A 13,225-nucleotide genomic window follows, 5' to 3' on the forward strand; every position below is an offset into this window, starting at 1 on the left:
TAAATTAATATTCTGATGCGGTGGGATGTGAGGAGGAGGCTGATCTTAGCAGGATGCGAGGCGAGCGATGAATATTTCTGTTTCTGCCCCTCAGATTTATGGAGAGAGCAAAGAGAAAAACACCTCCGCCAGAGGTTAGAGAAGCAGAAAAACACCGACTGTGCTCCCTCCCTAACCCTAAGCCTGGATGTAAAGATGACTTTTAAAGAATAAATAAATGAGGTTACGTTATATATTTATTTTTTTGGAGATATACAGCAAATCTAGTGCTGAAGCATCGGCTAATTAACAGAAAATGTAATAAGAACAGCTGTGACGTCTGAATAGATGAGTCGATTTGATTGAAAACAACATTCGTGTGATATTTTTTGCCACTTTTCTATAAAATTCAACCAGCACCATAATCAACAATGACAAGCATGTTGTGTAACATACTACAATATGGTTATATCTCCTGTGAAGACATATTATCTATTATTGACGTACTAATTTCTTATTTACTCTATTTATCAGCACACAGTCAAGCAATTGTAGCTGTTGACAAATACATTAATAAACACTAATCTGCATAGCGCTCCATAAACATGTATAAATTAATGTATAAATACTGTGTATGAATGTTAAACAGGAGAACGTGTAGCATCTCCAGGTACATATTAGATAACTACGTTCATTACACAACAACAGCATGCCTTATTTTGAAAGCTCGTTCTCTACAAATCATCTTCAAAATAAAAGCGTGTGGAATGGTTTCCATAGATCACCTGAATGTAAAAACCCCTCTCCTTTTAATGCGCAGCTCATTAGATGTTTGTGTGACTTAGAAGAAAAAAATTGTAAAAAAAAATATGCAGGAGCGTATTCACAGGCCCCAGCTTTCTGACGCTTTATTAAAATATGTGGATGAGCCATTTAGTACTTAATGGCTATCTGCCATTATTGAGTCACTCAGGAGTAAACGCCGGACTTTGCGGTTGTAATAAATACTCGGCGTGCGTGTGAGATGCCTGCTCTCACATCAATTGGAGATTAGCACCAGCAATCATGCAGAGGTATGTCAGGGATGCAAATAAGGTCATTAGTCCACGCGCCTAATGGTACGTTGGAGGGGAGATGTAGCGAGGAAGGGAGGGGGTGTGTGCGAGGCAGGCGGGAGGCAGGGAGGGGTGAGGAGGACGAGGGGTGGGCAATCAAAGACATTCATAACTCAGTCTGATTCATTAACTGACGCCAAAGAAGGGTGGTCACCAAACAATTACATGTGACGGCACAAGACACAGCTCATAAAATAAAGTCACATTCAATGGATGGTGTTTGCTTTTATCCCTAATGAAGTTTTGGGAAGCGTCGTTTGGTACAGTTCTGGTCTTTTCTTGTGTTACCGCTTCTTTTACCCCTTAGGGTGTACATGATGCATGCACACACATGCACGAGGCCCAGGGGCAACGCTGGTTTGCGGTTAAGCAGGTATCATTAACCTCTCGACATTTAGGGGAAAGGAGAGGCTCGTCTAACTGTTGAATTTGCCTCGTCGAGGAGCCGTCTCCCGAGGAAGGGCCCCGCGAAGGTGATGTGCTATTTAGTTCAGTGCTACAAGCCGCTCTATTATTTAAACACATCCCGGAAAAGCCGGTCGTGAAAAACACATTTCTTCCATTTTGAGGTTGTCGTGGCTGCGTGAAGGCAGGCGGAGGATGGATGGAGGGGAGGGGAGGGGGGGCAAAGAAGGATGGATGGATGCATCTTATCCTCCATGTCAGTGTCAAGGCGGTGTGGTCAGAGAGAAGAGCGGAAAAGTCAGCGCTGGTCTGTTACTAAAAATTAAATGACCTGAGGGAGTGGTAACACTGGGATTCTGTCTAGAGCTGGGCAGATTTGCTCCACTTAACACCCCATTTCAGAGAGGGGTAAACTACGTCCAAACAGATTAACGTATAGACGTCTGGTAGGACGAAACCAAACGCCCCTCTGTTCTCTGAGACACACTCAGCCGCAGTGCATCCTTTATCCATTACAGGAGTGATGTCGACTGACTTTTGCGACACGAGCTTTGATGGACAGTGGATAAGAATCATTAAAGTGTAATTTCAGAGTGTTTGTTTCGCAACGTGTGTGTGTGTGTGTGTGAGTGTGTTTCCCCGCGTGCTGCCTTGAGCCCTGTGTGACACCACCGGCTCAGACGTTCCTGAAACTCACATGAGATCAATTTTTAAAAACACTCTCTTTCTCTCTCAGCTACATTAAGCCAGAGTTGGGAAAGGGAGCGATTTTTAAGGTAATTAATGCTACACTTGCTAAATATTAATAGGAACAGTCTTGCATAAAATATAGCAGCTAAACCCCTATAATGCAGACAGCGGTGTAATTAAAGACGAATGTGTAATAGAGACTATTTATAGGCTTGAACTAACTGTTACCTAAAACGTCAGACTCACCTCAGGTATGAAGCATTGAAATTACCACAGCAGATACAGGAAGAGGAACCGTCTGCTTGTGATACAATGCATGCTGGAAATTAAGCCTTGCCCTCGGGTCATGGTAAAACTGACGAAAATACTGATACTGCGGGTTAAATGTCAGACAATTAAGCTAACAAAGGGCAAAAAGAGAGCGAGCCAATTTGGTGTAGGAGGAGAAGAGGGGCGGGCGGGGGTCAACATCGGAGATAAGTACTCTTAAAAATCTGTGAGGTGTAAATTAGTGTATTCCCATTGCATTTAACATTTTTTAAGGCATGAAACAGGCACTGTGATCCATCATGTACTGTACTTCAATGAATGAACATGAAGGGATTTAGGGTTACAGGATTAGAGATTCACTTTGGTGGTTGTCTGTGAACGACTTCCAGTAGCTGTTCTGGGTGAAGGATGTGGGTAAAGGGCAGCCTAATGAGATCCATCGAGGAGTGCTGTTGTTGTTGTTGTTGTTGTGAAATGGAGCAGATAGCTTTAAAACATCTGAAAGTTGTCTTAAAGTGTTTCTTGTTCTGCTCGTATTATCTCTTGAATTATTGTAAAACTGACACAAACATCAGTAAATTGTTTCTATAGCAGTGTTTAAATGTCCCCTAATCATGAAGCTGTTTTTTTCATGCATGGGTGCAGCTGCAGGAACGCTTCTTCCATCTGCAGGAACTCACATGTGTACTGGAGGGGAGTATCCGGGGCTGCTGTGTCCGTTGGTGTCAAGGTGGTCGAGTGAGCCGTTGAGCTCGTCGTGGGCGGACTGCAACAGGGTGGGGGGGCTGCCGCTCAGCGTGACCGGGGGGCTGCCGCCCAGCAAGCCGGGCGGACTCCCGCCCAACAGCCCGGGTGGACTCCCGCCGGTCAGTACGGACGGGTCTCCGCCGAGGAGGCCGTGGCAGCTGCCTCCCATCGGGCCTGTGGAACCGCTGTTCATGAGCCCGGGGGTCCCCAGCAGAGGCAGGGAGGTCTCCGCCAGGGCAGCCTGCAGGACAAGGAGGAAGAGAGGGAGTATTTGAATAAGGTGGGAGACAATTAAGGAACACTGAAGATAAGCAAGAGAGAAGATGGGAGAAGCACAAGAGGGATAATGAAAAGAGGCAGGTGGGTTGTTTGGTGGTTTGGAGACGGTGTAAAAAGTGCAGCTGAGTGAAAAATACATAACAGTAATTAACATAGTAATAATTAAAAGGCATTGTCTTAGTGTTATTCTGTTGCAAGCTATTTTCCCCTTCATGACACCTTGCTGACAACCGGCTCCCCCAGCTGCCATCCGTATGCCCTTGTGTGGTGTGGCTATTAAAGAAAAGTCCCCCCAAAAACTTTACCTCAAAATAATAAAAACTCCTGACACTTTCGCCTGCTGCGCATTAAAGTTATATACAGTGATTAAATTTTTAAAGTTTTTGCCATGAGCACCTCGCCGGCGTACACTATGAAGCCAAATCATTTATGACAGCTTAGATAAATATTAATGCACATGCCCTTGCATTTGCACATGCCGCTATCAATCTAGGGTGGCTGCCACAGCTGAAAAGAAAAGGAGAAAGAACGGGAAGGAAGGAGCGAGAGCTGCTTCTGGATTCAACCACAGGGTGGCCTTCTGAGTCTGACGGTGTGGAGGAAGGAGGTGGGAGGAGAGGGAAGGTGTGAGGGGAGAGAAAGACAAGCGGAGAATGGAGGCAGTAACATGAGTTAGGAAAGGGAAAAGAAAAAAAAAAAAACAACTTGCTCCCTCTTATGCAAAGTGCAATATGGAGTTCTTTTGTGCACAGTAACCACACTCATTCAGTCACTCAATTGATCAGTCACTCAGGCAGCGGTCCTGTCTGTCAGTCAAATAAACCGGCAGCCGGTGAGTCAGGGGTCCTCTGAAGCTTTTGGTTCGTACCTGTAAGCTGGCATTTAGTGCAGTTCCATAGCCAAGACTGGAGGGCAGGTTCTTGACAAGTGATGGGCTTCTAGATATGATGTAAACAAAGCACACAAAAGGGAAAAAATAGTTAGTTTACACTGGACCTAGCAGCAGAAAGGCAGAAAATTGAGGATGTATAAACAACAAGAGAAAACAGGAACAGGGCCTGCTGGCTGTCTGTGATTTTCTACATGTCATTGGCCTACAGATCTTGATCTAAGAAGCAACAGAACTCCTACCCTGTGATCTTCTGCGACCTGCGTTTCTGGTACTCCACCTCATCTACCGTCCACACCGCCCCCTTCACGTTCTCCACACGCACAAAGCACTTGTGCAGACTGAGGTTGTGGCGAACGGCGTTCTGCGGAGAGACGTGACACACAGGTCAGAGGGATGAGGTAAAACGAATTGTATTCATTCATTATCCATCAAGAAAAAGAAAAAAAAAAAAAAAAAAGAAGGCTTGGAAATTGATTTTTTTTTTCTTGCATTTTGAAGAAATTCTTAACATTCACGCACCATTGATTTAATTAGTAAAAATTGAGTGAGAGCGAATGCTCTTACAAGTCCTGCACACAGTACATATCAATCAGAGTAAGTAGGCTAAAAGGAGGTAATCAGCATAGCGAATGGCTTATGGTGGTGACAGAAGTGGTAATGCCGGCCTTGATAATGGTGATGTCAGTAACCCTTCCTGCTCCAGAAAAGCATTGCTCTTAATGGACACATCGCTTTAAAGATGACAGTATTGCAAGAAAAAAGACAGTCATCAGGAGGCCCCTGTGCCAGTGTGTGTGTGTGTGTGTGTGTTGGAAAGCTGGTGTGTGCGTTCACAAGTGAGCGGGATTAAGCTGAACTGTATCTGACATCTATATGTCCAAATATTCTCCAAGTGGTGTCACATCTGGTGTTGAATATGTCCTTACACGGCTTACAATTATCTTTTAAATTTACTATCAAAGCTGCCTTTAAATTAAAGTACGATATATCTTTTGAAAAATAAACCAGCAAGGTGTTTTTCATTAATTACAAAATAAGAAAAATCTAAAGAAAAAAGGCCCTCTTATATTAATATGACCATATGACCATAATTAAAACATGCATCAGACTCTACAAATAATAACCTTGGCTTTAATATCCCTGCCGCTCATATTTATCATCTCCCTTAGCTTGGTGTGTACTGCTCTTTCTCCAAGAAAAAGGGATTCAGAAAAAAAAAAGGAAAAAAAAAAACTCATAAGCAGATCTCGCATCTGACCTGAAAATCCCAGGATTTGATTGATCTTAATGCCCATGGCTCTGAATATGATAATTTTAATATTAATGAGCAAATGAGCAGTTTTATTATGCATGCTATATAGTTAGAACTAATAAGCTTCTGGGTGAGAGAAAAGAGAGAGAAAGGAAAAGTGGGGTGGGGGGGTAGATCCCTCTTTTGAGCTGATGAGACCAAGCTGAGATATTAAACTACCTTTCATTTATTTCTTTCTTTGCTTCGTCTTCTTCATTTTTTTAAAAAAGAAAAAAACAACAAATTCTCACTGTTAATCAAATGACAAGCCCATCGCTGATCATCCCACTAATGCTTACAAAGGGAACTGTGGATGTAAATAGATCACCTTGGTGATTGTGATGGTGGGAGGCAAGAAGACAAGATATTTCTAAAGTCACCACTGCTATTGTATCACAGAGGAGCTTAATCATGAAAGAAAGGGGGGAAAAAAAGAACATTTAAAGCAGCACAGCTGTGGGTTGTTGTGTTGTTGTGTGCCACAAACAGCCGCACAACAAACCCGCCGAGAACATATCTTGTCATTATATTATTACACAGCAAAACACGGTGCGAACTGTACCTAACAAACTGGAAAAGGGCACCGATCTTTTTGCATGCCCTCCTGAATTGGTGATCACACGCCCATGTGCTCATTTGCATCCCAAATCCAAATTAATTCACTTTGCTAAATCTAGTGCTGCGACGCGTCTTGCATGCTGATGAGCGGCTGGGCCGAGTTTTCCCTCCAGTCCTCCGTGCAGCCACAAAGGCTAAAGGCAGCTAACGAACGACGCGCAGGGGCCACGGGATAAAAAAAAAAAACGCCGAAGACACTGGCGCTCGGTTGGGGCTTTCTTTATCAGCAGGCAGACACACTTCTGGTTAAAGCGTGCTGCAGGAGAGACATTTTTTACCATCTTTGTGCACGCAGACAGGACAATAAAGTTGTAAGGACAGATATACAAATGGGCCCTTTTGTGTGGGTAAATAAAGAGTTCTGCCTCCATGACAGGCCAATTCTCACTTTTTCCCCCCTCGGCTTTAGTTCTACGCGAGCACACTCTTAACCCCTCTCTGAGACACGATTTATACGTTTTTGGCCTCACACTGCTGAGAACTGGTTAACAGGCAAACAGCCATCTTTCTCCCTAATAAACCAATGATATGCGAGAGGAAGGTGGTTTCAGGAATAGGAGGAGGGGTGTATCTCTTAACAAAAGGTGCTGATGATGGAGTGGCTGCTGTATAATTAGTGCGTCAGAGCCCTCTCCTCTCCCGCGCCAAGCCTCCGCTATTAATTGCACCAAATTAGAAAACGATATCTGAGGGAGAATAATTCTTTCGGCTGTCATTTCTAAACAGAAAAGGCGGAAAGGTGGAAAAATAAATAAGGGAAAGAAAGGGCTCTATTCAGGAGAAAGGTTAGAGGAGTGCTAATCGCTCTGTGCTGAGTAAATATATGCTTTCTTAAGGCTTTTTTTTTTTTGTGTGTGTGTGTGTGTGTTTGACTTCAGTGAGAGGGAGGCCTTTTACAGTGAGAGGGCGCAGTGAGGGTGCCGGGGTTCATCGAGGTTACCTTCCAAGTTGCGGCATTGCGTCTGAAGTAGGCGAACGTGCGCGTGAACCAGCTGTAGATTTCATTAAGCGTTAACTGCATGTCGGCAGAGTCCATGATAGCCTGAAATGAGATGACATCAAATAATGGTTTACTAACGAGACCAGGTAACTGACACACACACACACATACACACAACAGATTGAGAGTGGAGAGAGAGAGAGAGAGAGCTGCCATGATTCATGCAGCAATTAATTTTAATCTAATCAGGCAAAGTTAATTTATTTCCCACTCACCTGTCTTATGAGGGTTGCATAAGTAAATGGCGGTCTGACATCTGCGTTCTTATAAAACTCGTAGTTTGGGGCAATCTCTGGAAAAATAAATACTGTGTCACCACCTGAAATAATTGGTAAATTTTATTCCTTTAGGTATTGCATTTACTCAAGTTTTCATCAAATTAAAATGGGGTGGGGTGGGGGGGGATAGGGGAGAAAGGGTGGGAAAGGGGGGGGAGAGAGAGAGAAAAAGAGGGTTGGGGTGGTTGGAGGGGTGGAGGGGGCACATCAAATCAGCATTTTCCATGTCTAACAAAATGCATTTTTAATTAATCTCTCTCGTGAGAGATCTTAAACACTAATACATCCATAAAATGAGATCCGTGTAGTTAGTTAGGGTGAAGTTGAATAATTTATGTTTCTTCACACTAAACACAGAGAGTAAATATAAACATCAAAGACGGACCGTTTAAAATGCAAAGCTTAACACATGGAATGTCTTAATGTAATAAATATTGTATTTTTTTTTCACCATTATTTGAACTTAATTAACATTCATGTAATATTTATGCACAGAGGAACTTCTTGTCTATTTACATATAGAGTGATTAAACACAGGCTTGCTTTTATAAACCCACCCAGACATCTCACATTGGTAAGATCAACAAGGCTCTGTGGTTGTGTGGATGTGTTTATGTCATGTGTGTGTGTGTGTGTGTGTGTGTGTTACACAACTAGAACGTGATGATTGGGTTGAGGTATCACATGTAATTTGCTAATTCAACATTATTTTTTCATTAAATTTGAATAGGATTTCAGTTTAAATATTAAAAGTCTGAATTTTATTTTATTCTTAAGTGCAGCTCAAAATCAGAATAGGAGCTGAAACAGCATTTAATAGCTCAACTCTTAAATGTGTGTGAGTGTGTGTGTGTGTGTGTGTGTGTGTGTGTGTGTGTGTGTTGCGCACAATTCACATTAAATTCAAGCAATTTAGGAGGTAATTTGTCCTCAAAAATCCAACGCTTTTAATCAGCATTTGTGTGATTTTGCTTTGCTTGAACGTGAACTGCGCGCACTGACTGGCAGCATTTGTGCATCTGTGTTAGGTGCAGCGCTGAGTAGTTGGTCCTACCTGACGACAAAGGCATGGAGTATTTGTCTGAGTGGCGTCTGCGCATGGCTCCCATGCTGGGAACGTTTGCTCCTCCCAGTACTGACGGCACCTGGGGCATGGCGGCCATGGGTGTGATCGGCGCTGTGGGCGTGGTGGGTGTCTGAGGTAAGTTGGGGGGCGATGCTGACGGCAAGTTCTTGGACATGGTGACGCTGGACACCAAGTTAAGCTGGAAAAAGGGGGAAGAAGACACAGCGCGATTGGTGGAGAGCTGGAAAGAGATAGATACAAGTGGGAGGCAGAGGGAGGGAGGGAGGTAGAGGGAGGGAGGGAAGGAGGAGGAGGAAAGCATTATTTTGTGGTTTCTCTGACAGAGCAGAGTGTCTGCTCTCCTCCTCTCTAACACAGCTGTGTTTCCACTAACAAGGCTCGTGGAGAGCAGCCAGCCCATCTCCACTAATTACAACCACCAAATTGTATCATAAGAATTCTAATTAGAGCACGCTGTTCAAGATTATCCGACGATCAGCATCCGTGTTATCCCGGCCCCATCTCTCTTTATCTCTCTATTTATCACACCCTCCCTCCCTCCTTGCCTCCCTCCTTCTCTCCCTCTCAATCTACCCCACCGCAACCACCCCGTAATCCTTATACACTGAAGAAATGAGCCTCGGAGAAACTCTTGCTGTCGGGGTGATTTTGCCGACATCTGACCCTGGTCTAGAACCACAATCCTGCTCATGACATAATTCCACGTTGTTATGAAAGGGTGAGGCTAAGTTAGATATCATCAGGAAACCTGAACCATCTCAGCAAAAAAAAAAAACCCAGAACGTACTCACACTATTATTTTGGAATGATATTGGTTGGCTAAAGCCGAGGGTTTACATCTGATTCTTAACACCAGGCTGTGCGACGGTGAATGAACAACTACAGCGTAACTCAATAAGATATGTTTTCTTAATTTTGAATCGATCGCCATTGTGTGTCCTGCTTTATAATCAAGCAATTTTGTGGTGGAGGAGCTGAAAGCCTGGATAAATACATAATACAACGGAGCTGTTATAACTTAATTTACCTTCAATCCATGACCCCCATTTAATACCAAAGTCCAGAGGTTTTCGACCGATACAAAGCCTTTCTCATGGCCAGGTTTTACAGACGTGGCTAGATAATTTATGTTGGCTCGTTCCCACCAACAGCAAAATTCTTGGTTCACTGGCTCAGCGTGAAAGAGGGTTTAAGAGAGCAGCCTCCTGGTCAGGACAGCCATGCAAAGTGATTTATTGTATGACAAGTGCAGTTGGAGACCACAGTTGAGAATACGTCACGGGAGGAATCAACAACACAACCGGACGTCATTATCACTCGAGGAGAGACTGCAGTTACAGCAGATTTATTGCCCTTAATTCGGTGCGACTTCCAGTGCACGAGGAAGTGTATGAAGTTCTTTCTGAGGGTGAAGTTGAAAAGAGGCTTCGAGCAATCTGCGCGGACAGCTATGGTCACTCCACACTCATGTGCGCTCTTTATCTTTGTCTCCTCCACTCCCTCAACATGAGAGAGTGTTACTTACCTCTGGCTCGCATGCCAACTAGGCTTTGCTAATCGCCCAGCTTTTCCACCACTTTTGCGTTTGCCTTCCCAAATCTCATGTGAGAGGCTCTAACCGACTGGAAAATTCCTAACTGACCTTTTAGTCTCTGCGCTAATTTAGCCGGAATGGTAATGACATCGTTACATATTCAAACCAAATTGCCTTAATTGTGAGTCTACAAGTGGAATGCATCCGTTGCGCGGAGTCTGAATTAAAACCGACTTGAAAGATGGAAGGGAATGAGGGGCCGAAGGCGCTGAGAGATGGGAGGCTGAGGAGAAGGTATCAGCGGTCATTTGTGGCATGTGTTGATAAATACGATAAAATGTCAAGTTTGAGAGACGTAGGGGCGCTTTCAGATGATAATTATATGCCCACTTAGCTGTAATGAGCTGCTACAGTGATGGGCTGGGACATGGGCTGGTTGCTTATACAGGAGTCGGAGAATGAAGAAGAGAGTTATGGAAAGAATGTACATCTAAATATCGATATGTGTTAATATATCTGATAGTTTACAGCTAATATTAATAATAACTACTCAAACAATATATTAAGCCAACTTTAGCGGTAATTTAGCCGTCTCTGTTGTGTAGTCTTTTCTTATTATCTGCTGTTTATCTGTTTTCCTTTGACAGACACGCCGCACAAACACACAACTGACCGCTGGAATACAAAAATCACTTTTCTCCAGCATTTCGACGCTCGTCAAAAGTACGCAACGTGCAAATCTCTGTGTAATTCATCCCGGATGAGGTCGCGACACCTGCACCTGATATGACTGTTCATTCTCCCGCATCCTGTTACATGCAAACCGCACGCTGAACCGTGAAATACAAACTGCATTTTCGTGTAAAGGTTATTTGATAAACACTCACGTTCTATAAGGCGGGAAGTAGTGGGAGGGGGGGAAGAAAAGACCTCAAAATATGCAAACTAAATTCAAAATAAATGCCCTCATATGCGCATATGGGCATGTATATTTATAATGTTAAAACACAATTTTCCTGTCCCTTTTTGCAGCCTCTTTACCAACAAGACACGGAAACAAGCGCGACATGTTTGCAATCCCATTTTGACCAAATAGAAATGATTACAGTCGAACGGAGGGAGGAGTGAGCACTTTGTCACCTCTCGCTCATCTGAATGCACACTCAAGGTTGGCAGAAGGAGAGAGAGAGATAGCTTATTATTCAAAACTTGTATCCTTGCTAACTTTGATTCTCATCCATCCATAGCATAGCCAAAAGGTAGCATTTAATGAAGTGCGATTCAGGGAATAAATGGGGTCATATTGGAGACAGTGTACCGGTGTCTTGTATTGGTTGAGCACTGGTTGGTCAGAGGCTTCACTAATGAAAAAAATAGGATTTATTCCAAGCCCTGATAGGCGAACATGGACTTCTTACTTTAATCAAATGCCTGCGCCGTTGCTATTTTGCTCTTCTGCTGCCACTTGAAATCCACCAACCATCTCTCTTTTGTTGTATCTATTCACTTTTGCACACATGCATGTTATCCGCCCCCCTCTGTCCCGCAACAAATCTTTATCTTACCTCCCCTTAAAAAAAAAAAAAAAACCGGGGAAGCCTTAAAACTGAGGATTTAACTGTTCGTTTAGGAATTCTGTCTGAATTGCCCCCACCATCAAATGCAATTAGCTGCTCTTTCATGTGTGCTTTATGTAATGCAATACTTCATTAGCATCATTCATTCATATTCAGGCATGGATTATAGGCTGCAAATTCTTTATTGGACGAGATGGAACCAAGCTGCTGGAGTTTTGAAGATTAAAAAAAAAAAAAAAAAAATCTACAGAGAGGGGGAGAGAAAGAGCGAGAGAGATTGAATAATAAAAAGGGAGTTTGATTCCTGATGGAATTATGGGATAATTATGCTATCTTGTGATTATCTACATTCTGTGATGAGAGGTGATGAGGAAAATTATTCTATTGAAAGTAGGCACTTACTAAGCAGCAGAAACACGCTAACAATGTTTTGCTCTCAAATATTTCAAAACGTCTAAAATTGGAAGGAAATAATGTTTGCAAAAACGTATCATCTTAATATCAAATTCAAATAGTGGCTTGGAGAAAGGCATTCATAATCATTCCATCTAAAAGTAAAAGGCAAGAAAATCTGGAATGACATCATTTTCCTTCTTCGATGACCCCTTTCACAATTTTGGATTTCGTCTTTTTTTTCCTCCCCCCCTCTCCCTGCAACCAATTTCAGCTTCACTGTGGGTATTTATGTCAACATCGCGCCATCTTCACCACTCAGCTGTAATTTTCAGGTGTTGGTTGTTAAAATGACACATCTTCTCCTCTCTCATTCCAGCTTCGAGTGCCGCTGCGGCCACTGAGCCAAACAGTCATCAGCTGCCAACAGGTTGTTTTGGCTATTATATCTATCACAAAGAAATGACCCAGTGTTTTAGCCAAGGACTCCACCGCTCTGCCATCTAATACACTTCCAAACTCTATTGTCCTCTCACGGGCGCACAATAACTGATAAGAAGCAGATGTAACTCGGTATTACAAATCCCATTCCCCCCCCCCCTCCTTCCCCTTTCATCTTCTGTCACTCACTTGCCCAAACTGCTGCACGCTTAAACTGTTCATTTTCTGTGTGGCTGCCTCATTCACAGCCGAGCCTGTTTACGGTAGCCGGAGCAATATGCACTCACTGGTTTGGGAGATGACTTGGGTTCTGAGGGCCGCATGTGCAAGTGGGTCATCATCGCCTGAAGACGCTCGCGTTCTTTAGAAAGCTGTTAAGAGAGAAGAAGAAGAAGAGGCAGAAGAAGAAGAGAGTACATTAGAGTAGATTAGAGAAGGAGAGCAGGGGACAGGAGAGGAGAAGGGAGGAGAGGAATACACAAATGAATGAAAAAAGAAGGTGGTGGGAAGAACGAAAAAGAAAGCAAGGCAGACAGGAGACAACTGTGCTGCTGGTAATGTAAGGAGAATATGAGAAGCTGGGGGAGAAGGTGCAGAGAGGTCAGGCAAAACAAATAGCATTTCATCTT

General features: G+C 43.4%; 1 protein-coding gene across 2 annotated transcripts in view; it reads right to left on the reverse strand.

Moving 5' to 3' along the window:
- Positions 1-13,225, reverse strand: part of foxp2 (forkhead box P2) — a 94,483-nt gene that overhangs the window by 5,244 nt on the left and 76,014 nt on the right. The window contains exons 10-16 of one of the 2 annotated variants that reach the window (XM_008292928.1): positions 12,884-12,967; positions 8,619-8,829; positions 7,502-7,578; positions 7,227-7,328; positions 4,617-4,738; positions 4,354-4,423; positions 3,140-3,447 (exon numbers count right to left, since the gene is read on the reverse strand). In XM_008292928.1, the coding sequence (XP_008291150.1) occupies positions 3,140-3,447; positions 4,354-4,423; positions 4,617-4,738; positions 7,227-7,328; positions 7,502-7,578; positions 8,619-8,829; positions 12,884-12,967 (974 nt within the window). Of the gene's footprint in view, positions 1-3,139; positions 3,448-4,353; positions 4,424-4,616; positions 4,739-7,226; positions 7,329-7,501; positions 7,606-8,618; positions 8,830-12,883; positions 12,968-13,225 lie in introns of both variants that reach the window. The other variant, XM_008292927.1, reaches the window with a different exon arrangement.

This window comes from Stegastes partitus, unplaced genomic scaffold (assembly GCF_000690725.1).
Source record: "Stegastes partitus isolate 25-593 unplaced genomic scaffold, Stegastes_partitus-1.0.2 Scaffold845, whole genome shotgun sequence".
Lineage (NCBI taxonomy): Eukaryota > Metazoa > Chordata > Actinopteri > Pomacentridae > Stegastes > Stegastes partitus.